At 42.8% G+C, this 24,181-nt stretch overlaps 2 protein-coding genes across 8 annotated transcripts; both read left to right on the forward strand.

Moving 5' to 3' along the window:
- The first annotated feature begins 662 nt into the window (after positions 1-662).
- Positions 663-6,535, forward strand: LOC147651512 (coiled-coil domain-containing protein 180-like). Its single transcript, XM_086842892.1, has 9 exons — positions 663-823; positions 939-993; positions 2,197-2,378; positions 3,206-3,288; positions 4,542-4,651; positions 4,742-4,870; positions 5,037-5,147; positions 6,226-6,321; positions 6,453-6,535. Exons 3-9 carry the CDS (start codon positions 2,284-2,286, stop codon positions 6,483-6,485), a joined length of 657 nt encoding a protein of 218 aa, XP_086699018.1. The 5' UTR covers positions 663-823; positions 939-993; positions 2,197-2,283; the 3' UTR covers positions 6,486-6,535.
- On the forward strand, positions 6,453-23,824 carry LOC111944530 (coiled-coil domain-containing protein 180-like). 7 transcript variants are annotated; one of them, XM_086842853.1, is made up of 13 exons: positions 6,453-6,535; positions 7,219-7,307; positions 8,518-8,691; positions 9,209-9,324; positions 10,718-10,781; positions 11,418-11,650; positions 12,213-12,430; positions 12,962-13,137; positions 14,242-14,422; positions 14,935-15,081; positions 15,351-15,495; positions 15,707-15,823; positions 23,185-23,824. In XM_086842853.1, the coding sequence occupies exons 6-13, from the start codon at positions 11,528-11,530 to the stop codon at positions 23,200-23,202; spliced, it is 1,125 nt and encodes a 374-aa protein (XP_086698979.1). In that variant the 5' UTR covers positions 6,453-6,535; positions 7,219-7,307; positions 8,518-8,691; positions 9,209-9,324; positions 10,718-10,781; positions 11,418-11,527; the 3' UTR covers positions 23,203-23,824. The 7 variants fall into 7 exon arrangements, with proteins under 7 accessions (XP_086698979.1, XP_086698974.1, XP_086698975.1 ...); XM_086842848.1 differs by lacking the exon at positions 6,453-6,535 and adding an exon at positions 10,116-10,242 and having other exon boundaries at positions 23,456-23,824; XM_086842849.1 differs by lacking the exons at positions 6,453-6,535; positions 15,707-15,823 and adding an exon at positions 10,086-10,242 and having other exon boundaries at positions 9,190-9,324.
- Positions 23,825-24,181: the final 357 nt, after the last annotated feature.

Here is a 24,181-nt window from a genome sequence, read left to right on the forward strand (position 1 = left end):
GCCACAGCTGCCTCCATGGGGACGTCGGTGGAGGGGCCGCCAGAACTCTTGATGCGAGGACGGGACAGGACGGGACAGCACAGCGTGTGATGATGTTTCTCCTCAGAGCCACACTCCGCTGCTGAGCAGCACAGAGCTCGCACCGCGGGACCCTGGGTGCCTCCCTGGGGCGCTGCAGACTGGCTCAGCTGCAGACGGGGAACAGGGACGTGGCGTGGTGGGACATAGCACAGAGCGCCATTATCTTGTCTTCCAAGTATTTTAAGAAATGGGCTGAAATCCAGACAAAAATATGTTTTCCAGTTTCTGCGCCTTTACCTGTAGATCAGAACAATGGTATTTCTTAGCCGTAAGGCAAAAAAAGGCGTTAGTCTAGCCTCAGGAATGGCAACGACTTGGGTATTCAGAGAAAATGTATGGGGAAGACCTTAGAAGTTCCTTCCCCTAAGCGGAGGTGTGTTCTCATTGCCGTGCTGAGCTGAAAGGTCCGGTCGTGGGAAGTCTGGTCCGCCTTGTGCAGAGACGAACACAAACCGGGGGCTGCGTTCCCCGGTTCCGGAGCTCAGGTCCCGGGTGAGCGGGCGGGGATGGCCGGCCGGGTACTGCCGGCAGCGGCCGCCGGGGGGCGCTGTGGATGAGGCGGGCCCCGCCCCCGTTGGTCTGACAACGGCACGCGCGGGCTCGGCGCGAGCGCGTCCGAGCGGGACCGCCTGAGGGCCCCTGGGGGGCGGAGAGAGACCCGGGAGCGACACCCGGGAGCGACCCCCGGGAGCGACACCCGGGAGCGACACCCGGGAGCGACAGCCGGGAGCGACACCCGGGAGCGACACCCGGGAGCGACACCCGGAGCGACACCCGGGAGCGACAGCCGGGAGCGACACCCGGGAGCGACCGCCGGGAGCGACCCCCGGGAGCGACCCCCGGAGCGACACCCGGAGCGACACCCGGGAGCGACACCCGGGAGCGACACCCGTGGGGCCTGGCAGGGGAGCGGTAGGCGTGGAGTTTCACCGTTAGAAGTCTCCGGGAGGCTACGAAGCTGCTGTGAAGGCTGGTGCTCCTTTGCTTTAGGAGAAGCTGAGAGAGCTGGGGGTGTTCAGTCTGGAGAAGAGAAGGCTCCAGGGAGACCTTAGAGTCCCTTGCAGTGCCTACAGAGGCTCCAAGAGAGCTGGAGAGGGTCTTTGGAAACGGGCCCGGAGTGGCAGGACAAGTGGGAATGGCTTCAAACTGCCAAAGGGTGGGGATGGATGGGAGCTTGGAAAGGAATTCTTCCCTGTGTGGGTGCTGAGGCCCTGGCACAGATTGTTCAGAAAGGCTGTGGCTGCCCCATCCCTGGGAGTGTCCAAGGCCAGGCTGGATAGGGCTTGGAGCAACGGGGGATAGTGCAAGGTGTCCTGCCCATGCCAGGCAGTTGTAAGATGATCTATCTTTAGGGTCCTTTCCAGCCCAAACCATTCTGGGATTCTGGGATTCAAGGAAGGCCCTTTTCCAAGTGAAGTGTTGTATCTCCTCTTGGCTCCCAGCTTGGAGTTGCCAGTTCTGGAAGCAGGCGCGGCCAGTCAGCTGCGATGAGCCATGTGTTCTCAATAGGACGAGTGTGACATGTTCACAGAGAGATCTGTAAACAGATCTTCAAGGCCCAGGTGAAAAAAGCAGAGGATTGAGTAAAAGCCAAAGGAGTTTGTTGTGTTACTCAGTTTGCTGGCTGTTGAAATGATCCCAGGTCATTTTCAACATTTTCAGGTCATTTGTGGTTTTGGTTTGTTTTAGGAAAAAATGGATGTGTTGTCTCCAGCATATGCTCTCCAGTGAATCTACATGTGTTCCCATCTCTTTGTTGTATATCAGGTTATATTAACTAAAGGCAGAATCATAACTGAGTAGTAAAACGTTTAGAGGCATAATTAGCCAAATACAGGCATTTTTAACTCTGCTGTTAACTTTGGTAACTGTAAGCAAGGCAGCACAATCCAGTTACTCCACTTTTCCTCTCTAAGCAAAAGATTATCCTTTTTTTTTTCTCATTTTGAAGATAGCCTTAGATGAAAGTGGTTATGCACGTGGTGTGTAGGGTTCATTATTTTACTTTTCTCTTCTGCTGTCTTTGCCCTGCTGTTTTTATTAATTATTTTGTCGCTGTTCTCCATTCAGTAGGTTTGAAGGAATTCTAATTGTTGAGATTATGTTTCTTTAAAGGCTCACTTAGCCCACCTTTTGGATGAAGGAAAAAAGACAAGATTCTCTAAGAAGAGTAAAAAGTACACTTTAAATAGGCATTCAGAAATGTCTGCTGATGCCATGCCATTACCATGTAATCAGCAGAAATGTGTTGGTGAAACAGCCATCAGTGACTTCACAAAAAAGCCACAGTCAGACAGGTAAAGAACAGAAGCATAAAACCCCAATGATATGTTCATAACTAGAGGGATGAAATGGACAGATTTTCAGTGGGAATTAGGAACTACTGAATTCTTGGTCATAGAACTAACGACTTGTAATAGACTGTCTCCTTGCCAAGTGTAAATTTAGTATAATGAACTGCTTGCTGCCCATTGAAGTGCAGGCTAACAGACCAATATTTGCAATAGAAGGCATATTGTATGGCTTTCCTTTTAAAAAGAAGTTGTCTTTGCTCATAGCAATCTAGATATATACCCAGTCTGAAACATATTTTTTAGGCTATATTTCCAAGTAAATGGCTTACATGATGATGCTGTAAGATAATGTGACAAACAAGAATGAAGATAATACAACCATTCTTTTTTATCCTAAGCCAGCTGCTGAATAATGATACAGGGATTCTCACTGACCCCAAGGAGAAACCCAGTGCCCAAGCTGTTGGGAAAAGCACTTGGGCAGATAAAGGCTATTTCCACGTTTCTTGCTGGTGTCTCCTAAAGAGTTCACAGTTTTTTACCTGTTAGAACTGTTCTGTATGTCTCTGTAGTTTACACATTCTAAATCTAACATGTATTGCTTTAATGCCATCTTAATAGATTTTAAGCTGGGATCTACCATCCAGGCTTCAATTTGTCTCAGAAGAAGCAACATTGATTCTTTAAATTATATTCTTTAAAGTTGGGATGATACTTAGGATCACTTTAATGTTACATTTTGCCAATTAAAGTGAATTATACTATTATGTTAGTCCCTCTTCTGGTGCATTAATAGTACAAATTGAAGCTTTATTCACTTTCTGTTTCAGACAACCTTTACCTTTTTCAGAAGCATTGGGAAATGTAGATGCAAGTTCAGCTGAGAAAGTCAGAGGCCTGCCTGATGTAGTTGGTAAAACTGGTTTCTCTTAATGTCATCTATTTTAATTTGCATTCACAGGAGACATGGTACATGTAACAGTGTTAGCTGAACAAGGTATGAAATTGTGCTGGTTTGAAAGAAAATCAGCAGGAGAAATTAACCCCACACAAATACCTTGTGAGAGATTTTGGAGTTACAATTTAATAGAAAGATTACCGTAAATGCAATGATACAGAAAAACATTTAAAACACAAAGGCAGAGTACAGCCTGGCACCCTTGTGGTCAGGGTTGCAGTGGTTGCAGTCCTGCCAGAAGCAGTGGTCTTGTGAAAGTTTGGGTCCTCCTCTGGATGTCCAGTGGTGGTGGTGGTGTCCCAAGTGCCCAACTGCCCAGATTATATACATGAGGTTCAGGTGGTACATCCCCCAGGGCAGGGAGGTTCACAATGGAATGATGGAATCCCTTGAATCTAGAATATTTTTGGAGTCCTTGATCAGCTGCCCATTCTGCTAGTACATATTCAGCTCATTATGGCCCATTGGCAGACATGACCCTCACTGGATGGGTGGTGCTGCTGCTTCCCCAGCTGAAGGAAGGATAAAGAAACACTATCTCACCCTGCAGTTTTCTGCCTCTTCTCATTTTAACATCCACCTTGTATCCTGGGGGGTCAGGTATGCACTGAAAATGATCTATCATTAACAGCTCATCACAAAATGAGGTAGAGGGGAGTAGAATACACAGTTTGGTTACATCCACATTGGAACTCTTTTCTCTTGCAAGGCAACAAAAATCAGGCTCAGAAATGGCCTGACAAATTTTGATGATTTGAAGCTTAAGAGGCCTCATCTTCAAATTTTTGTTTCAAAGTTTTGATGATTTGATGATTTTGAAGATGAAGAGTCTTCTAATAGGAAAAAAAAGCAGTTGTGAAATTGTCAATCACAGGTCATGTTTAGCATTATAAATTCCAGTTTTGATGTAATCAAATCTCATTCCTGAAATGTTGCAATTTTTTTACATCATAGCTGAGCTAATAGTTCCATGTTATTATCCTTCTGAAAAACAGAAGTTAATAAAGGAAATTTTAAAATACACTCTAGTATTTTGTATTTTTACCTCCATTTGCTAAGACTGCACTTCCAAAGGAAAGATGTTGCACACTGTGAGAACTGCACAGACTACAGCAGTTACAGTGTAGATTGAGGGATTTATTGTTCACGCATCCCATATTCTGCAGCAACAGTTCCAGGCTATAGAATCCTCATTTCTTTCTCTGCAGTTCCTGAGGAAGCAGGCAGTGGTACATGGAAGTACCTGGCAGAACGGCGGCAAAAGCGTCACGATCGAGCAGTGACCGAAATGCAGCAGGAGCTGGACGGCATTGGCAGGGTAAAGCAGGATCTTTTAATGCAGAGTCTTGAGTGCTCTCCTAAGGTCAAGGCCCAATATTGAAATGATTACACTGACCTACCGTTTTAGGAGATGGAAGCCTCTGTTTTGAAGATTCAGGAATTCCTTCAGCTTAAAGTGATGAAATCAGATGAAAAGAGTAAACTTCTGTTTGAAAAGATTGCATCTGACATGGCTTTGGAAGGTTTCTCATTTGAAGTAAGGCAGCTCAGAGCATTGGCTCAACTTCAGTTACTTGTACCTGCTCTATGTAATGTCTTCTTATGGTTCACTGAAGTCCTAAATTATTGGGTTTTTTCCTTTTTTATTTTTTTCTTATATATATTCACTTTTCAGTGAGATTGAGAGTAGATTTTTATTGCAGGGTTTGGAAGAACTGTGGAATATGATTCATGAAGAATCCTCAAACAGAAAAAAGTGGATTAGGGCAGTGGACGAATCCCTGAAGGAGATTGAAAGGAGTCGAGCTGTTAAAGTGAGCTGCAGTCTCAATAACTGTTGCTTAAGCATAAGATTGTTATTTGCTGATACCATGCTGGATGCAGAGCAGGAGTAGCTTGTTTCCACAGGAGTCAGAGGCCTGCCAGTAGTTCTGTTATGTGGTGATTGCTTTCTTTTCACTAATAAACTCATTTATTTTCACTCATTTTACACCCACATAATCAGGAAAAGCTACTTTTTTCCTAGTTTTAAGGTGTTTCTTTCTTTCACGATTACGGATACTACAGGTGCAAGGAATATGTGAGCTGCTTTTATTTTCCTGGAGACTTGTGTAGGTCAAACTTTCATCTGGTCTGTTATTTTTTTGGGGAACATAGCTATTCTGCAGCTGAGAAGGAGCATAGACATGAGCTAGCTTGATTTTAGTTTGTGTTGGCTGGGTGTCAGTAGCAAATGTGTTGCAGTTTTGTAGTTTCCAGCCTAACCTGTCAAAGTCATTGGACATCATAGGAAACGTTTGGATAAAAAAATTGATAGACTCTGGAAGAGCTTGCTGCACTGTCCTTGTAGGCAAAGAAAAACTGTTCCATCAGTGCCTGTTCCTCCTCTCTTTGTAATTCAGGTATGGTGAGTAAGTCTGAGAGTATCACCAGTAACCTTTCTGTTGGATTAGTTGCAACAAATGGCAGAGATGAACACATTTGCTTTAATTCTGTGTTCACGTAAAACAGACGCTGGTGGATTCCCTTCAGATATTTGAAGGGAAGCTGGTTTGATTTTTAAATTCATATTGCAGCCTGTCTGCAGAGCACTCAATTATCACAATTAAAGAGAAATCAGCTGAGTAGTAGCAAAGTGGAATGTTTTCATTACTATTTTTATGAATTAATGAAAAAATCAGTCATTAAGATAGCTAAGAGTAATATTTTTAAATTTACTTCTCAGTCTTTGTCATCCAATTAACTTAAATTCATTTTAATTTCTTTAATTGATTAATTATTTAAATTGATTTTAATGGAAAAATTGTCTCATTCCTGTAGTTTTTTATTTTGAAAATTGATATTTGAGTTACACTTTTTGTTGTTGATTTTCATTATTATTTTATTGCACAGATAGCAGATGTACTGACCAAGTATACCTTGAAACTGGAAGAAATTTCTTTCTTCTTGGCAGCTGATGTTCACAAGCTCATTAACAATAAGGCCATGGTAAATGTTTTAAAATGGCTTTAAATAAAATAATGCACAGTAGTATGGATACTCTGATTCATAATTTTATATTTTAAGTACTGACTGATTTGTATTTTAAGATACCTGACTCTTGTTTCCTACTTTGATAGCACCTTGTTGCCTCCAAAACATACACAATCTGACATAATAAATGAATGGTACAGAACTCTGGAGAATTTAAACAGGAGTATTGGTAAGTTGAGAAATGATAAAACCAGTTTGGAATTCAAGCAATCCTTTCTTTTTCCCCAGGCAACAATGAGGCAGACAGTTGCTGTGAAAGTGCATGTTTGCTCAATTCTTTATTCTGTATGTTCCCACTTAGGTTCTCTGTTGCTTTGAGCTGGCTACTAGGAAGACCCAAAGAAGCTGCCTGTGACATCACTTTCCTTTGGCCAGTGCAAACACTTACTCATGGTGAGATCTAGCAGAAACTGGCTTGTTAGAATTAATCTGGGGGAAATAGAAGGTTAATTTTGACATGGATCAGTTCTCAATCCTAAAAAAATCCTCCTTTTGAACTCTCAGAGAAGAAGAGGGGAAATATTGCAGATAATTCCTTTCTCCAAGTCCTGTAGTATGCCTTCCCTCTGTGTCTGCCTTCTCTTGCTGCAGAGCACAGTGAGCTTTGTAGCCTGTATGGTAGCATGGAGGTTGGTAGCAATTGTAAATAACTTGCTACTTTGAAGCATAATTATAAACAGCTGTGTATTAAGGTGTCTCTTTTGATTGGTTGGTGGTGTCACAGTGGTGTGCAGACACTGCTGGCATCTGTCCCTGTGCTGAGATTCAGCACAGGGCTGCTGTCATGTTTCCTTTTCACACTGCACTGTGAAGTACAGGAATGTTGACCGTGGTCTGTTCCATATCATTCAGACACACCTAATGTGGAGTGCATGGAGAAAATGCTCATCCAGTATGAGCTGGTCCAGGACAAATGTCAGGAAAAAGTGCAGGTCTGCAAGGTGAGTGTCAGCTTTGGGTGTGGAAGTGATGGTACGATATGTCATTACAGTAAAATATGTTTGAGGATCCGCCAAACATTGAGATAACAAGTTTTTAACCTCTTACTCTGTTCAAAAGGTACTTGAAATGTGTAAAAGCTGTAACAAATGCCAGTAATGAAGGGGGTGCTGTCCTGCATTTACCTGGAGGATGCAAGGACCCTCAGCCTTTGTGCTAAATCCATCTTATCTTGGCAAAGAAATTCCACCTCTCTGCCTCAGTTTCTCCCTTTATATCCAACTGAATTGTTTTGTTTACTAACGGAATGTGGGCTCTAGGAGGTTGAATCTTCCCTCTGTCCATTACAAGCAAATAAACACTAAGTTTAGCCATCTTCTCTGAAAGCCATGCAGTATTTCTTATATGCATGTGAATAATTTGCTATTCTTTTCACTTCGATGACCCTGTTGGATATTTGCACAGTAGAAGATGTTGAAATTGTGCATTCCAACATGCTCCAGATGACTGAGAAACTAAAACATAGCTTTGAAGAACAACTGGAGCACATGAATGTGCGTCTATTACATTTATTTTTATCACTCCTTGGGATTAGTCCTTTCTTCCTGTGCTCCCACCTGCAATGCCTTCTGCATTGTAGGCTATTGATGTCACATTAGAAAGAGGTCCACAGTGTGACTAAGCACTACAAAGAAGCAAAGTTTGGTGTGGAAAAGCTTCCTGTGGAAGAATTCATAATTATTGTGTTTATTATTTGTAATATAAATATATTGTATTTTTATTATAATTTATATCTGAAATGCATATGATAGAGATGAATGACGTATGGCCCACCCAGTCTGCCTTATGACAGAGGAATATATTTAAATGATCTCCCAAATGTCTTCCAATCTGATCTTTTGTGATTCTGTATATAAAAATGACTGGGCAGTTGTTTCTGATGTGATAAATTGTAGAATGTGATTTGGTGCTTTATGATGCCAGAATAAACAGAAGTTTTGATACTCTCAGCTTGTACAACAAAAATCCACATTCTTACCCAGTTTACTTGGATTTTTCATTTTTTTTTAACTCCCCAAATAGAAGACACCATGTTGAATACCAGTCATGTAATTTCAGGCAGCCTTTTATCATGTTACATATCCTCTTACTCATTCATTTCACCTTCCAGCAGTTTAAAAAGAACTTGTTCACTTGAATGTTTTTCTTTAGAGTGATTTTAAGGAGATGGCTAAATGGCATGAGCAGCATTGTGAAGGCTTGTACAACTATGTTCAGGATGCCATGGCTCTCTGGGATGTCCATCAGCTCCAACTGTCCCAGCAGGAAAATGTACTTCAGAAGAAAGTAGATGAATGCAGATAGGAACAGGATAACATAATTCAGGTATATACATAAGAACAAGGGTGTGCTGTAAAGAAAGGACTTCTTAATGCAAAGAACCCTCTGGAATTCAAAATAGCTGCTATAAAATTAAGAACATAATATCTGACTTTTGTATTGGAATTTCTACTTTTCAGTTTCATTCAGTCAAGTGCATTTTTGCTAACTCCTTGATTCACACTGAATGGACAGTCCTGTCTTATTCTTGATAGGGCAACAGTGTTAAGGATCACTGCTGCTTTCCGTATAAAGTGGCTGCAAGTTGCTATTATGGGATGTTGTGCAGGTATAGAGTCTGGTTGGATGCAAAGTTGTCATAGTTACAACAGCCAGCTTGGGATAGCAATGTCAGAGGTGTTCATTATCTAGGCAGATCTTCATGGGTGATGAGTTTTGCTAAGGTAGCTTCCCTTATTGGTGTAGAATATATGTACATAATTAACTTACTTGAATCCTAAATAGTAATGGAGATTTTAGTATCTACTGAACCATTATTACTAGCTTTTTCATGTGGCCTTAGATGATGAAAGATAATCTGGATACAAGTTTGGAAAAAATGAAGATGGCAAGCTGTGAAGAAGAGCTGAAGCAATATTTGGAGAAAGCCCTTTCCTCTTTAGATCAAATTAGAACTAGGTATGAGTTTTGTATTGTAAACTTAAAAAGTAAAGCATATTTTAACGCTGGTTGTACTACTTAGGTCTTCTTTATGCTATTGTGTGAAGGTATGGGAAAAGACTGCTTTTTACTTCATGTAAGAATATAAAATAATGTACATATTGAACAAGGTTAAGGCAAATAATACCCACCATTTAGGAATGGGACAAAAGGAGACTGCTATCATTCAAAAACCACACTCATTTGAGCAGTTAAAAGAAAGAGGTAACAGACCAAGTGAAAATACAAGTCCAGATTGCAGAAATGGAATGTAACCTATCTGAACATATACATAAATTCCCCATAATTATCTTTGTTTAGGAGACAAAGCAAATGCAAATGTAAATGAAAACAAGTGTGAACATTGATTTTTCTTGAATCAAGATGTAGCTTTATTTTCAAGTAAAAAGAAGATGAACCAGAAAGGCTCAGTCGCAGCTGAGCACAGTGCAGAACTAACATGGAAGACAATATTTTAACATCTTTTATGTAAGCAGTGTTTGTATGGTTCCCCATCCAAAAGGAAGGATGGAAAAGGCTTTACTATAAATATTTCTTAACTTTTGTGCATTTATTTATTTGTAATGAACTAATCTCTAACAAGCCAGGATGTGATTGTATTCAGTGTAAACAGGTCAATCGCAACTTTTAGCCTAAAGGTTTTATGAGACTGATCAGAAGGTCAGATTTAGATTTAAAGGCACTGTAATCATAGAATTTTATTTCTATACATACTTGAGTCTCTTCAACAGTGACCTTAAATTGGACAGGAATGAGACACTCAAGCAAATTGTAATGGATGAAGTAATGGCTTACCCAAAAGCTATTTTGTGGGAATTGATTTCTTATAGTATATCCATCAGCCAGCATTTTAGTGTGAAGGAAATCTCCAAACAGGTAAAAAGAAAATATCTACTGGTTTAGAACCTTATTAGTGTATTCATTTTTCACTTTAGAGAAAATTTACCTTTAAAATCCAGATTATATAAATTATTATATATAATAATTATTCAGATTATATAAATATATTATTAAATATATTATATATATTATTTCAGCCATTGAATAAAGTGCTTTTGGTAGAGATAGCAGAGGGAAAACAAAACATTTCTCAGTCCCGCTTTTAACTCTGTCCTTGTTACAAACGGCATTTTAGCAAATCCATTTGCCTTTTGAACAAAGAACTACAAGGTAATAGACTTAAAATAATCTATTTGAGTGTTACAGGTTCTTTAGATAGTAAGTGATCTATTCAAGACTATCATATCTTACTGAAATAGAAACATTTTGAGAAGGAATATGGGTTTCTTAGAAGCAAATCCATATTTTAAAACAGTGTGGCAGGTATTTTTTGTTGTTGTTTTGGTTTTAGAACTTGCAAGGCACGATAGACTCCACAGTTCAAGATCAAAATAATACCTCAACAGTCCAAACAGGTATTTCTGCTTACTTGTTTTTCAATTTCTATTTCTTTGGACTGCAACCAGTAGAAGTCTGCTTTAATTGTAAGTAACTAGCTGAGGCTTCAGAAGCTGAACAAACAGTGGAGCAGCAAGCTGAGAGCATTGTGCAAGGAGAGGAAAATCAGAGTATCCTGAGTTGGAAGGGAATTGCAGGGATCATGAAAGTCCAGCTCTTGGCTTTGCACAGACATCCCAACAATCCCAACGTGTGCATCCCTGAGAGCATTGTCCAAATGTTTCTGGAGCTCTGGCAGCCTTGGGGCTGTGCCCATTCCCTGGGCAGCCTGTTCAGTGCCTACCACCCACTGAGGGAAGAACCTTTTCCTAGTACCTAGTCTAATCCTCCCCTGGCACAGCTCCAGGCATTCCCTTGGGTCCTGTCCCTCGTCACACCGAGCAGAAATTAAAGTTGCCCCTCTATTGCCTTCGAGAGGAGCTGCAGCCCCCAGTGAGGTGTGACCTCAGTCTCCTCTCTCCAGCTGAGCCAAATGCCCTCAGCCACTTGTATGGTTTCCACTCCAGAGCCTTCACTATCTCTGTGTCCCTCCTTTGGACTTCTCTAGCAGCTTTAGGTCTTTCTAACATTGTGGCATCCAAAATTACCCCCAGGGCTCGAAGCAAGGACATCCCAGCCCAGAGCAGAGCAGGACAATGGCCTCTCTCAACTGGTGCCAGAAGATAGGGACAGTTGTCAAAAATCACCTGGAGAAACAAACTTAATGGAGAAGCAGGTGATCTTGGCACAGGAAATTGCAGAAACAGAGGAAGAAGAAGATGAGGAGAGTGTTCCTCATAAAAGTGAAGAAAATGAGCATGCAGAACAGGGACTAAGAATTATGCAGGTAAGTGAGCAAGAGAATACATTTGAAAGTGAAGGCAGTCTTGACCAAAATAAAGAGGAATAGGAAGTCTTTTTGCTGAGAATGAATAAAAGTCCTTTTTTGCTTAGTTTGTATACAAAGCACCCAGGGCTCTAGATCCTTTTATGGGAAAATGGAGTGTATAAAACAGTTCACAACCATTCTTTTTGATAATTTTTCATAATTTTTTTTTTCTAATCCGTCTTTCATCACAGTGTTCTCAGCCTGTAGTGAATGATTTAAGCTAAGTATTTGTACCTACGTATTAGTTTTTCAGTTTCCATTAATTTATTACCGTAACAAAAACGTTTTCAAACATTGTTGACTCTGCCTATGTCTTGCTGGCATATATATAAATAAATATATAAATATATAAATATATAAATATACAAATATATAAATATTGCCAGCACTGTGTAAATGTCCAAATTAAGAATGAGAACATTATTCTAAATATCCTTAGGATTCCTAGACTAGCTGGTGCGCTGTTAATTCTATGCTGATACCTTTAAAAGTAACGTGATAATTTCCCACTGTTTCCCAGTCAGCATCCAAGAGCAGCGAGGCAGAAAGTGCTGAAATTGCCACGGAGATTTTCTCCACTGCTAGTGGAAACACTTTTACTGTTCTTGGAGTTGAAGAGGCAGGAAAGACTGACATTACAGAGAGTTACCTTACGAGTTTTGAAAAAGAAGAATCCCTTCCTATGTATCTGAAATATGTACTTCTCACAGAAGCCATGTTTGTCAAGCTGAAGGAAAGGTAAGTAGAAAACAAATTCTGTTCTTTCCCTTTATGTAACACACAAATTGCTGCTGCTTAGAAGAAACATTAGACTACAGAGGAAAAGTTATCTAATTAGTGTTGTATAATTAGATATTTATATTGTTAGCTATTTAATTATAAAATTGATTGTACAATTATTACATTATTCCACTTTTGAAATTCATACAAATATGATAAAAAGTTTATATTGCTTTGTATCCATGGCTGTCAAAGTACATTTATAAAAACATTTTATAAAAACATTTACCTTTACAGAATATTCATCATTTAAGGAAAATTATTTAGTGAGACAAGTAATTTGCCCAAATTCCCTGCAAGGCCTTGAAGGTGAAATGCCTGGTACTCAGTAGTATGCAGCTAGCTCAAAAATTCTACCAGTATTATGCAAATGGTACTGAAACCATACCTTCCTATAGCCAGAAGTTAAATTCTTAGAAATTATGTATTTAATAAATTCTTACTTATTATTTGCTGTTCCTCACCATAATATTTCTTTTTCAACCATAGGATTCGCCTCTGCTTTTTTGAGCACTTGGAGAAATGGTTTGCAGAATCCTTGTCAAACTCCTATGTCTTTGTAGCTGCCAAGAAAGAGGAGCTGAATTCAAAACTTCTGCTGCATCTTAAGTTGCATCAAGGAAAGCAGGAGGATATACAGACAAAAATCTACAATGTTCGAGCTGGTATTGACTTTTTTTTTGTATTCTGAGCATCACATGTGTTCCTAACATGATGGTCCTAAGTGGGCCAAAATCTGTTTCAGCACTAGTTGACTTAGTAGTAGAAGACAATAGAAAGCAGTTGGCTGTCAAGAATTCCCAGTATATTATGTTACTTACATATTTTTAAAATGATATTTCTTTTCTAGAGCTCTTCCTGGTTTGTGCTGTGTTATTTTTGGAAAAATAGACAGTAAGTGCCTTGATTAACAACTGGATTGCAGAAGATACTGAACATTCTATTGTCAATGTTTGTGAATTCTCATCCACCTTGAAATTATTTAACCAGAGTCTGTGCTGTACAAAAAATATTTTAAAAGTATTGCAGGAAAAGAAATTAGCAAGTTGGGAGAGCCAAAATGTCAGGGCCAAGCTTCTGAAAACATGAGAGGGAGGATTTAACTCTGTGAAATGTCATTGAGCAGCTACAGAGCATCGTCTAACTAAAACTCTTTTTGCATAGGAAGTGTCAAGTTTTTATGGTGAGAAAAAGGGATTTTAGACAGGTTTCTTGGTCTTTAACACATAAGGAAAAAAATTCTGCTTTTGGAGAGCAGGCAAATAATTTTTCAATTTCCCTTTTTCTGCAAAGAGGACAGGTGCTTCTTCTGGCAGCTTTCTTCAGGTGGTTGCCTGGCTCTTGATTTATCCAGCTATCATTCTGGAAGAGAGACCAAAACTGATTTTTTTCCTTCCCTCACAAAACTAGGAAAAGTGGATGATTTTCCATTAAAAAATATGGCCATTGGTTTTGTTACAAGACTGAGAACAGAGAGATAAATGGAGATGTCAGCAATGACCAAAACTAAAGGAAAAAGAATGCTTGGAGCAGACAAGAGACACATGTGGTTTGAATGGATTAGGAGCTGTTAAGGATCTGTGTCTTACACAGAAGAAAAGTCAAAGAAACCAAATTGAATGTATTTAATTTGTATATTTCAGCTACTATGAGGTATGGCTTTGTTTTATTTTGCTGCTGCTGCTGCTGGTCACAGGTTGACTGGGCATAGTGATAGTTCACAGTAAACAGGGAATAATGTTCCTGTTGTAAAGTTCCTTTCTTCTCAGAGGAACTGTCACTTCACAAAGAGCATCTTGAGCGCCACTGTGCAGTACTGGCAGAAGGCCTGGAAAAGGAGAGAGCTGAATTCCTCAGATTTTCAGACCAGCTAAATAACCTCAACACACACTTCAATTCCCGAGTCAGTCACTTGGAGTTTGAGTTGCTCCACGCTCCTGTGACTGAGCAGTAAGTGTGCCACTGCTGTTGCTGTGAATCTCCCTAGTTAAATACTCCTGATTTCTGTCTGAGGTGTTTATGGTTTGCATTCTGAACCTGTTCTTTCATATGTTATTGCTCTTCAATGAAGACTACTTGATAAAACTTGAAAACATGTAAAGAATTTCATTCTCTTGCCCTGAAGAAATTAAAATCAGGACTGAACACCTGGAAATTTTCATCTGACAGTCTTTAAGTAGAAAAGATGTTTCATTGGTTTAGATTTTATCCAGTTTACTGAACATGCACTGTAAGAGCAGCTGACTAATTGTTTTTGAAGAAAAAGATGCAATAGTATCAGCTGTTGCTGATACCTTCCATGGGTTCATCCAAACCATCCCAACTTGGGGAGCTGCTTTGAGAGTCATAAATCACTTCTGAGTCCTCAGATTTGCTCATGTCTTTACAGCCAGCAGTTGTTGAATCATTGTGTTGTGTTCCTTTTCAGACATCTTTCCTTATCTTTTATTATTTGCTGTTAGGTCAGCTTCTTCCAGCAACAATCTGGAATCAGAGCTCCAGAACCACCTGGAGTCAATCAGGGTTACTGTGAGAAGTTACCAGCAGCACTTGGAGGAAGCTTTAGGAAAATTAAGGGATTCAAATGTGGATTTTCTCAAAAGTTGCAGGTATATAGATTTCATAGAAGTGTTGTTTATAAATGGTGACCGAGTTCTGGGAATCAGCGTTTGTTGCATAGGCAGAAGAGTAAAAGTAAATTTTATTTTGTTATTCATCTAGTTTCCCATTTAAAAAAATAAATGCATCTTGTTAAACCACAATTATTATGCTGTTTTCATCACATTTGTGTTGATATATATGTTTCAGGGCTGTTGAGCTGAAACAGTCTTGGGGAAAAAGATGACTCACAGCCAATTGTTTTTATGTTTGCTTTCAGATTATTTTCAGAGGTCGGTAACTTTTCTTCTGAGGAGGTAAAGTTTTTCAGCAAGTGTCTTCAGAAAGAAAGTAAAGAAATTGACTCCTTTGAAAGTTCAGTCAAAACAGATGTGGAGCAAATAAAATCGAGCTGCTTGGAGCAGGTATGCAGAATTACATTATTTCAAATTATGTTTTCTGTTGACATATTTGATGGGATTTGCAGTCAGCCTGCTTTCAGATTAGAACTGTAAATCTGTTCTGTTTGGCAATTACATGATGGAAAAAATTAGTAAAAATGGCAAGGTCTATCACTTAAGTTTTAAAAAGTGAAAAATTATCTTGTTCTGTCTTTTGTTTCTGACATTCTTAAAGGCTACAGAACTTTTCAAGCAGTCTCAAAAAAGGTTTGCTTCTCTCTCTCTGATTCGAGCCTTTATGAGGAAGGTCCCTCAATCTTTGAGGAGGTTACGACAGCAAATCAAATCAGAGGTACAAACAGAAACATCAGAACTTTGCTTAAATTCGTTATAATAATTTTCTTTTTTATACCTTTGAGGAGATTTTGGCTGAATTCATAGTGGACAAATATTACATTATTTTTATGTTGATTTCAAACCTGTTTTCTATCTATCTGCTATTTTCAGCAGTCACTATCTGCTGAAAAGCTTATTTTTAATAGTGCTGACACTGTGCTGGCATGCTATGGCCTTGCAGCACATTGAGTGTATACATGTCGGAGAAGGGAGACGCAGACACCAGGTGGTCGTCAAGCAAATCTCGTTTATTGATCATTACACTCGTGTTTAAATACATGATTTAATTAGCTCATACATATTGCAAAAGTATAGCTCATCATTGGTTATTCTGCTATCTATGTCACTACGGTACATAGCTATGTGCTTCTGCATTCTTGCGGTTACCAGACCGTCCCTGGTTCTTCTTTCTCGTTCTGTTTGCCACATTCTTGTTCTCCTCCCCATATCTCAAGGGCAATCCGTCCTTGAGACTGCCTCTGCACTAGTGGTGTTTTATCTCTAGCAAGTTTGTACAGTCATGGCCTTTCTCGCCTAACCATTCTGCCACAAAAGTCTCCACACTTCCCCCGTTTTCTTTTTGGATTGTGTAAGAGCGCCGAGAAGATGTTCTGAGGTATTCCATATGGTAAGGTCAATGGGCAAGTCAATATCGCGACGGGAAACAAAACCTACTTCTATACACTGGAGAATATCTTTGATTGCTTTGTTCTGTTGAGGGGAAATCGTGACAGGCGAACTGGGATCTGTTCCCTTCAACAGTGGGCGAAGGCAGTTTAGTAAGGTGTTTGGGATGCCAACTATGGGTTTCAACCATTGAAGATCACCAAGTAGGCGTTGCGCGTCATTTAAAGTGACAATTTTTGTTGAGAGCTGCAGTTTTTGTGGACGCACAATTTGATTGGTAATAGTCCATCCCAGGTACTTCCAAGGTGCGGTCTGTTGTATTTTTTCTTTTTTGGTCTGCTGTTTAAGTCCATTGTGAGCATGGCTATCCCTGATGATCCAAATCCTTGATTATTCCGAGGGCCTTGCATCAATGTTTGAATGCCTTTGGTTGTTTGTGGCAGTGGTATAAATTGGGCAATGCGTTGACCGGCTTCAACAGTAATTGAAGGGTAGTGTGTATATGCCATAATTTGTATCTCTCTGGTATAGTCCGCATCTATGACTCCAGGTAAAACAAATAGGCCCATCACAGAAATCGAGGAGCGCCCCAATAAAAGTCCTCCATATACTTGTCCCCTAATCTTTATTGGGCTGTAAACTCCCGTAGGAATTCGAACAGGGTGCGTTGTCATCAGCGTTGTTTTCACTGCTGCTGCCAAGTCAAGTCCCAAGCTCCCGGCAGTGGCTGGTTGTAGACACGAGGTGGCGCTGAACAATTTTGGCACCAGACCCCAGTCGCGCGGCATTGTCGCCTCATGTGCCCTCCTCCTCCACAGCGGTAGCATTTCATGGAAGGGGGCTTCTGGGTCGCAGCCGCGGTTGCCGCTGCTGGAGCGCGGAGCGGAGCAAGAGCAGCTAACACTTGTGTCTGTGTACTTTCTGCCTGTTTCTGTAACCCCTCTCCTAATGCTTTAATGGCATTCACTAGGAATGCTTGTTGCCCTGTTGGTTGTAATGCCATTTTTTCTAAGGCTTCCTCAATCGTCCAATTAGCCCCCAGGGTCAACAGAACTCTTTTAGTAGTCTCGTTACTATTCTGCAAGGCACACTGTTTAAGCAAAGCCCCTCGCATATACTCAGGGACCCCTGCTCGTTCTATAGCGGTAGCAGCCTTATCAACAAAGTCTCCAAAAGACTCCTCTCTCCCTTGTTTGATTCCCATATACATGGGAATTCCTGAACTATCTTTCACCTGACTGATAGCAACTCTAACCAGACGCATAGCTTCCCTAACTTTGTCTGGTCCGGAAATCATCTGAGCCTCGGTTCTTCTATAATTTCCTAATCCCATCATCTCTTCCACTGTAATTCCCTGTAACGGATCACCGGGTCCTCTTTGAACTCCAACCGACTCTTGAACTAAAGCTTGCCAATGTGTGTTAAACAGCAGCTGCTGATGTTGAGTAAACATCAGTTTCACAATGCTTCTACAGTCATTGACAGTTAGCAAATGCGTATCAAATATGTAGTCTATCATTTGTTTAGCTGGTTCACTCTTAAATCCAAATTGACTCACTGTCTGTCGCAGCTGAGCTAACAACTTCTAATCAAGAGGTGTATAGGTCCCTAACTGAACAGCTTGTCCTTGTTGGTTTACCCCCGGGGTGTAAACTACAGGCAGAGCCCACGTCCTCGCCGCCTCCACGGTGACTTCATCCCCACTCTCTAGCCCATGCTTAGCCAATGCGTTCCATGCTTCTCCCCTCTGTCTAGCCATTTCCTCCCACAGGTCACTCTCTGCCCCAGGGACAGGATCTGGCTCTGGCGGAGATTGTGAACTACGCATTCCAGGCTTAACAGATTGGGCTGAAGGGTCCTTAATATCAGAGGTGGCTACGACAGGCACTTCAACGTCCTCTGTGGACTCATTGAGAGGGGGTGCCGAGGGCCAAGCACAATCATCTGTGCCCAAACTGCTAGAAGCAGGTATAATTACTTGGGAGACACTTGGCGCTAAAGGTTCATGATCTCCATACCGTGCATTCCTTTTATAGGCTTCTACTGCTTGCTGAGCCGCTCTTTTTTCTGCCTGATGTTTCAATAGAGTATTATGCACAACTCGCCAAATTTTTCCTAACTTTATTGCTGTTTTATCTTCTTCTAAGACTGCTTCACACAACACATCTCCTAACTTACGCCACTCACTCAATTCATGTACCGTGTGCGGGTTGGAAAAACAACCCTTCGCGTGACCCCATGCTAGCAATCCCGGTACGTCTTTTCTAGGATTTATGTCTCTAACCCCCAGCTTATCTAATAACCCCAAAAATAAATCATATGCTGCTTGCCTGTCCATTTTTGTCGTCAGCGCTGTTGCACCTCTCCGGCTCCGGCAGCACGTATGGCTCAAGACCACCGATGTAGTCCTTGAGGGTGCTTTCCCTTCGTCGTTTAGCACCGACCCGGGTGCCTCAGGTCCCAACACTACTTCACCGACCGTGGCGTGTTCTCTCCTCCGCTTTTTTCTCAGCAGGGGATCGTCGTCGGGGTCACCATTTGTCGGAGAAGGGAGACGCAGACACCAGGTGGTCGTCAAGCAAATCTCCTTTATTGATCATTACACTCGTGTCTAAATACATGATTTAATTAGCTCATACATATTGCAAAAGTATAGCTCATCATTGGTTATTCTGCTATCTACATTACTGCAGTACATAGCTATGTGCTTCTGCATTCTTGCGGTTACCAGACCGTCCCTGGTTCTTCTTTCTCGTTCTGTCTACCACATTCTTGTTCTCCTCCCCATATCTCAAGGGCAATCCGTCCTTGAGACTGCCTCTGCACTAGTGGTGTTTTATCTCTAGCAAGTTTGTACAGTCATGGCCTTTCTCGCTTAACCATTCTGCCACAAAAGTCTCCACAGCCAGGAGGTGTGGGGAGACAATCCTGATGCACAGGACGTGCTCCAGGAAGAGCCCTGCGGCTGAAGGGGTCAGTAAGAGACAGCCAAGGCAGCTGGAGGGAGAATCAAACTGTGCTGCTCCCCCAGGGAAAGCACTTCACTCACGGCCAGGAGGGCTGGCAAACACAGGCTGGGCTTGGGGTCTCCTGCAGCTGGGAAAAACCTTTCCTTGGAGCAGGCAGACTCCAGCCCTGCTCACCTGTGGCTCGGAGCTGGGAGGTTGTGATGTGCTGCTGGTGCTGGGAATCAGCTGGGAAGAGTGGGGCACCCTGCACCTCAGCAGATGTGACCAGAGGTGCCCAAACCCTTCACTGGTGTCCTCCTGTGTGCCTGAGGAGTGCTTGACAGACCTCAGCTTAGCCAGAAGTGGCTCATGGCCCTGCTGGGATGGATCTCTAAAGTTTAGATAGGTGGCAGGGGGTTCAGTATTTCCAGGGCCCTCTAGGCAGTACTGAATGTGACAAGCTAAAACTCCATTTTCATGCCTCAGTTACTCCACTTGTGCCCTTTCTCTCATCATTCCTGGTTGTTTTGAAGACTCCCTTGTTCTGTTTTTAGCTGTGGATCTTTTTCCAGAGACAGGAACAGGGAGAAAATGTGTGGGATTTTTGGTGGTGGTAGGTTTTTTAGCCTTTTGTAATAGAAATAAACTTGTCTGACTCTGCGCATGGTCATTTACCTGGGCAGGGATGGCACCAGCCCCCAGAGAGCCCATTTGTGCTGGTGTTGCTCTGCAGCCCCTGATTCCTGGTGGGATCTGTTCAGCCAGAGCACTTCAGCACGTCCTGTTCCACCTGGGGACACCTCTCCGTGTCAGTGCTGTGAGGAGGAGGAGGAGGAGGAGGCTGCAAGGAGCAGAAGAGCAGCTGTGACCTGCAGGGAGGCACAGGGTGAGGGGCAGGAACACAGATGGATACTCCAAGGCCCAGGAAAAGGGGATGTGCTGGTGCTGAAAGAGAAGGGAGCAGTTTGGGTGAACCCAGACAAGATCCTGCAGCCTCTGGCCCTGGCTTCTCCCAGGGCTGGGCTGGCATCTTGGGGACAACCCTGGGCTTGGTTTGGTGCCATGGAACCCTCAAAACTCTTCATTCTCAGTCCCCAAACTCTTCAGGCCTGCAATTATCCTGTTAGATTAAGTCAAATCATCCTCTCTGTCCATGAAGGTCCATTTTTGCTGCTGACCCCATCCCCCAGCACAAAATGGTTCTGTTTTCATGCTCTGTCTAATTTGTAATTTTCATGGGTGTTTGAGCAGCCACTTCCACCTTTCTGGGTGCAGTGTGGAGTGCTGGAAGTCAGGAATGCCAGTGTGTATAACATTGTTAATTTTAGGCATTTCTCTAATCACTGCCTGCCTTTGCTGCTGCCGCCCCTCCAGAACCACAGCAAAAACATCTCTCAACATCCCTAAAGAGCAAACAAGATTTAAATTGTGCTTTGAATTCAGATATGTTCTCCTTCCAACACTCAGAGTGGCAGGGAAAGGGCTGATGAAACCCTGCAGCCACCCCTGCCACGTCCAGCCTCTTTCCTGGTGCTTCCTCAGTGTGTTGATCTGTGAGCTGCCAAATGTGGAGCAAGATTTGGGTGTAATCCTGATGGAAACCCCCAGCAATAACCAACTTTGGGGGTTTTACTGCTGCTTTGACACAGATGCTCAAACTGAAGCTGTGTCCTGTCCATGCCAACCCCCAGCTTATTCCAAGCTGCAGACTTACTTGGGAATCTTTGCCTTGGATTTGGCCCCTTGCTGCCTTCAGTGAATGAATCCCTTTGTGTGCTGGGTTCAGCTTCCAGCTGAAGCTGAGGCAGTTCCTGGGAGCAATTTGAATTATTTTTTATTTTGGCCACGACAGTGGAGAGAGGTGGTGACCCCAGAGGGCAGCAGGACTAATTTGGAGGTTGGAGAGAGCTCAGTGGTGTCCCCACAGCCCCCAGGAGCTCATGGGGACTGAGGGAGGTTGGGTGGGGAGAGGAAATCTTCATCATCCAACTTTGTGTACCTCCAGTGTCTGAGCAAGTTATTCACGCTTTCTTTGGAGCTGAGAGAGAGACACTGATTTTTCTGGAGTGCCATTCACCAGCCTGGGTTTCAATATCTGAAATGAGTGAGAATGGGTGTCCTGGAAAAGCCTTTTTTTAAAACATGGAACCTGCAAAAGCTGGCTTGGACAGAGCAGTTAACTACAAGAGTAGTTAATATCTAAATTCAGGCAACTTTAAATGTTTCTTCCCTGCCCAGGTATTTCCACGCAGCTAAGGCAGACCCAAGCTCGCTGCTCTTTCCAGTTCTCTTTCCTCTGCCCCCAAACACGATGTGAAACACTGCTTTAGAATGTTTTACCCTGTAAAACAACATATTGCACTGTTCCCTGTTCACTTTCAATTTTATGCAACTTTCTCTGCTGGAATAGGCTCAGTGATCCCAGGAAATAATTGGTGAGCTTGTTAGACTAATGGGATTTTTTATTTTCAAGGCTATAGATCAAACAAGTATGCCTGAAAATTCATTATACATGCAGTGAGCACAAAATAATTATTCCTTCCCATGGAAGTGCCGGAGGAGAGACTGTGATAAGGTGGAGCTTTAAAAAAACCTGCTTGATTTATCATTTGAGGCAAAGTTCCTGTGAGATGCACGAATTCAGTATTGAGTGACAGTCACCTGGCTGGCCAGGGGGCAGGGGACAGCCTGGAAAGGATTTTGACTTTGCTTTTTTGACTTTATTTTTGGTCTGGAGCTAAGCAGCCCCTGAGTTGTGCTCGTCCTTTTCAGCAAACAGCCCCAGGTGTTGTTTGGAACAGCAGAATTTTGTGTTGCTCCCAGGTGGTGAAAAAGGGATGGTTTCCCACCTCCCTCTTCTCCAGGGCTTTGGTTTTCCATCTCCTTCCCCTCTGGGGAAGCCAAGGAAATCTCAGCCAGGAGAGAGGATTTGTTCAGTCCTGCAGGTGGACACGTGAGAAAGGGGATGTCAGCAGTGGAGGATCTAGGCCAGAATAAAATGCTGGATATTGACTGAGATGTGGGCTGTGCTGCCCCATGTTCAGCCTCACCATCCCGAGCATTTTGGGTCTGAATTGCAGTGTCTGGGGTTGTCCTGGTTTGGGGCTGCTGGGATCTTGCCCACGAGCTCAGCCTGAGCAGTTCCATCAGTTGTGTCGCACGAGGAACCAGGAGGAGATGCTGGCAAGGGAACTGGAGCTCCTTCCCTGTGGGGACAGGCTGGGAAAGCTGAACCTGGAGAAGAGAAGGTTGTGAGGAGACCTCAGAGCTCCTTCCCAGGGTGTGAAGGGGCTGCAGGGAAGTGGGAGAGTGACCCTTCCTCAGGAGCTGCAGTGACAGGACAAGGGGGAATGGGATCAAACTGAAAGAGGGGAAATTTAAGTCAGAAATACACAAGAAATTCTCCCCTGTGAGGGTGGGCAGGCCCTGGCACAGGGTGCCCAGAGCAGCTGGGGCTGCCCCTGGATCCCTGGAAGTGCCCAAGGCCAGGCTGGACAGGGTTTGGAGCAGCCTGGGATAGTGGGAGGTGTCCCTGCCCATGGCTGGGGGAGGAATGAGATGATCTATAAGGACCCTTCCAACCCAACCCATTCGGGGGGGGAATTTTACCTTCAGTGTATTTGCAAATTGCAATTTATTTTTGCATCTTTGTTTGAAAATTAATTTGTCTTAAAGATATTTTGTGTGTTTCTTGAGTTGTCCACATATTGCTGCTCTTCAATCAAGTATTTTCCATTTGCAGAGCTGGCCAAAGAATTAATTGTTCACTGAGAAGTTCCATAGAAAACCCCTTTATAAAAAAGCACAAGTGGATACTGTCTTTGTGGGGAAAATTGGTGAATGTTTGGGATATGACAGGAGAGAGAAAAAAGGAAAAGAAGCAAAGACAAGTCATAAAAAGGATCAAAAACGCAAGCTGTGACATCTTGGAGAGAAAAATGCTTGCTATACCTTGGAAAACCTCGAAAACAAATCTCCAACATAACTTAAAAATAGTTCTTCTCGTTCTGCAGGCACAAAGACTAATTGGAAGTGACACCATTTAAGAATGTCACTTCCAGTCTGTCTCATTGCCCTGGTGTTTGTGCCTCCCATCCTGTGCTGGGCTGGGATCGCTCCGTGAGCAGGGAGAGGGAATTTTGTCCCTCAGAAGAGACTGGGCTTGGTGGCCAGCTCCTTCTGGGCAAGCAGCTCCTGATCCCCATGGATGCACCCACAAGTGCAGGGATCTGGACTTGGCATCTCCAAGCCAGCATTTGCCTTTTTGATGGACACCTCTCACAGCCAGTGTGGTTGGGAAGGTGGTGACCTGACTATCCATTCTCTGGTGGTGGTCAAAAACTTATAAATACTGAGAGAATAAAGGACTCTGTTGCACCACACCTCGAGCTGTGTCCCTGTGACTCATTTTGTGTCCAGCAGTGACACCCATCCTGGTGCACTGAGTGAGGGGAGGATGGACAGGCCAGCAGCAGTTCTGGCTGGAGGATTCCTGCTGGGCTGAGGGCAGTGGCTGCGCCCATCCACACAGGAAACATCAGTGTGTGTCCAACACCTCCTGAGGGAGCCCCTTAGGCACAGCTTCTGCCCAAGTTTTGCCAACATCTCCCTGGGCAAAGCATCCAGGGCAGTTCTTGCAAAGGCAGCACCTTTGAGGAACCCACAGTTGACAGCAAATTGCACACAATTACTCTGCAGTGCATAAGCAGTAAGTAATCAAGCATGCTAAAGACCAGCAG

Source organism: Cyanistes caeruleus, chromosome 9 (genome assembly GCF_971803275.1).
Source record: "Cyanistes caeruleus chromosome 9, bCyaCae1.hap1.1, whole genome shotgun sequence".
In the NCBI taxonomy this organism is placed as follows: Eukaryota; Metazoa; Chordata; class Aves; order Passeriformes; family Paridae; genus Cyanistes; species Cyanistes caeruleus.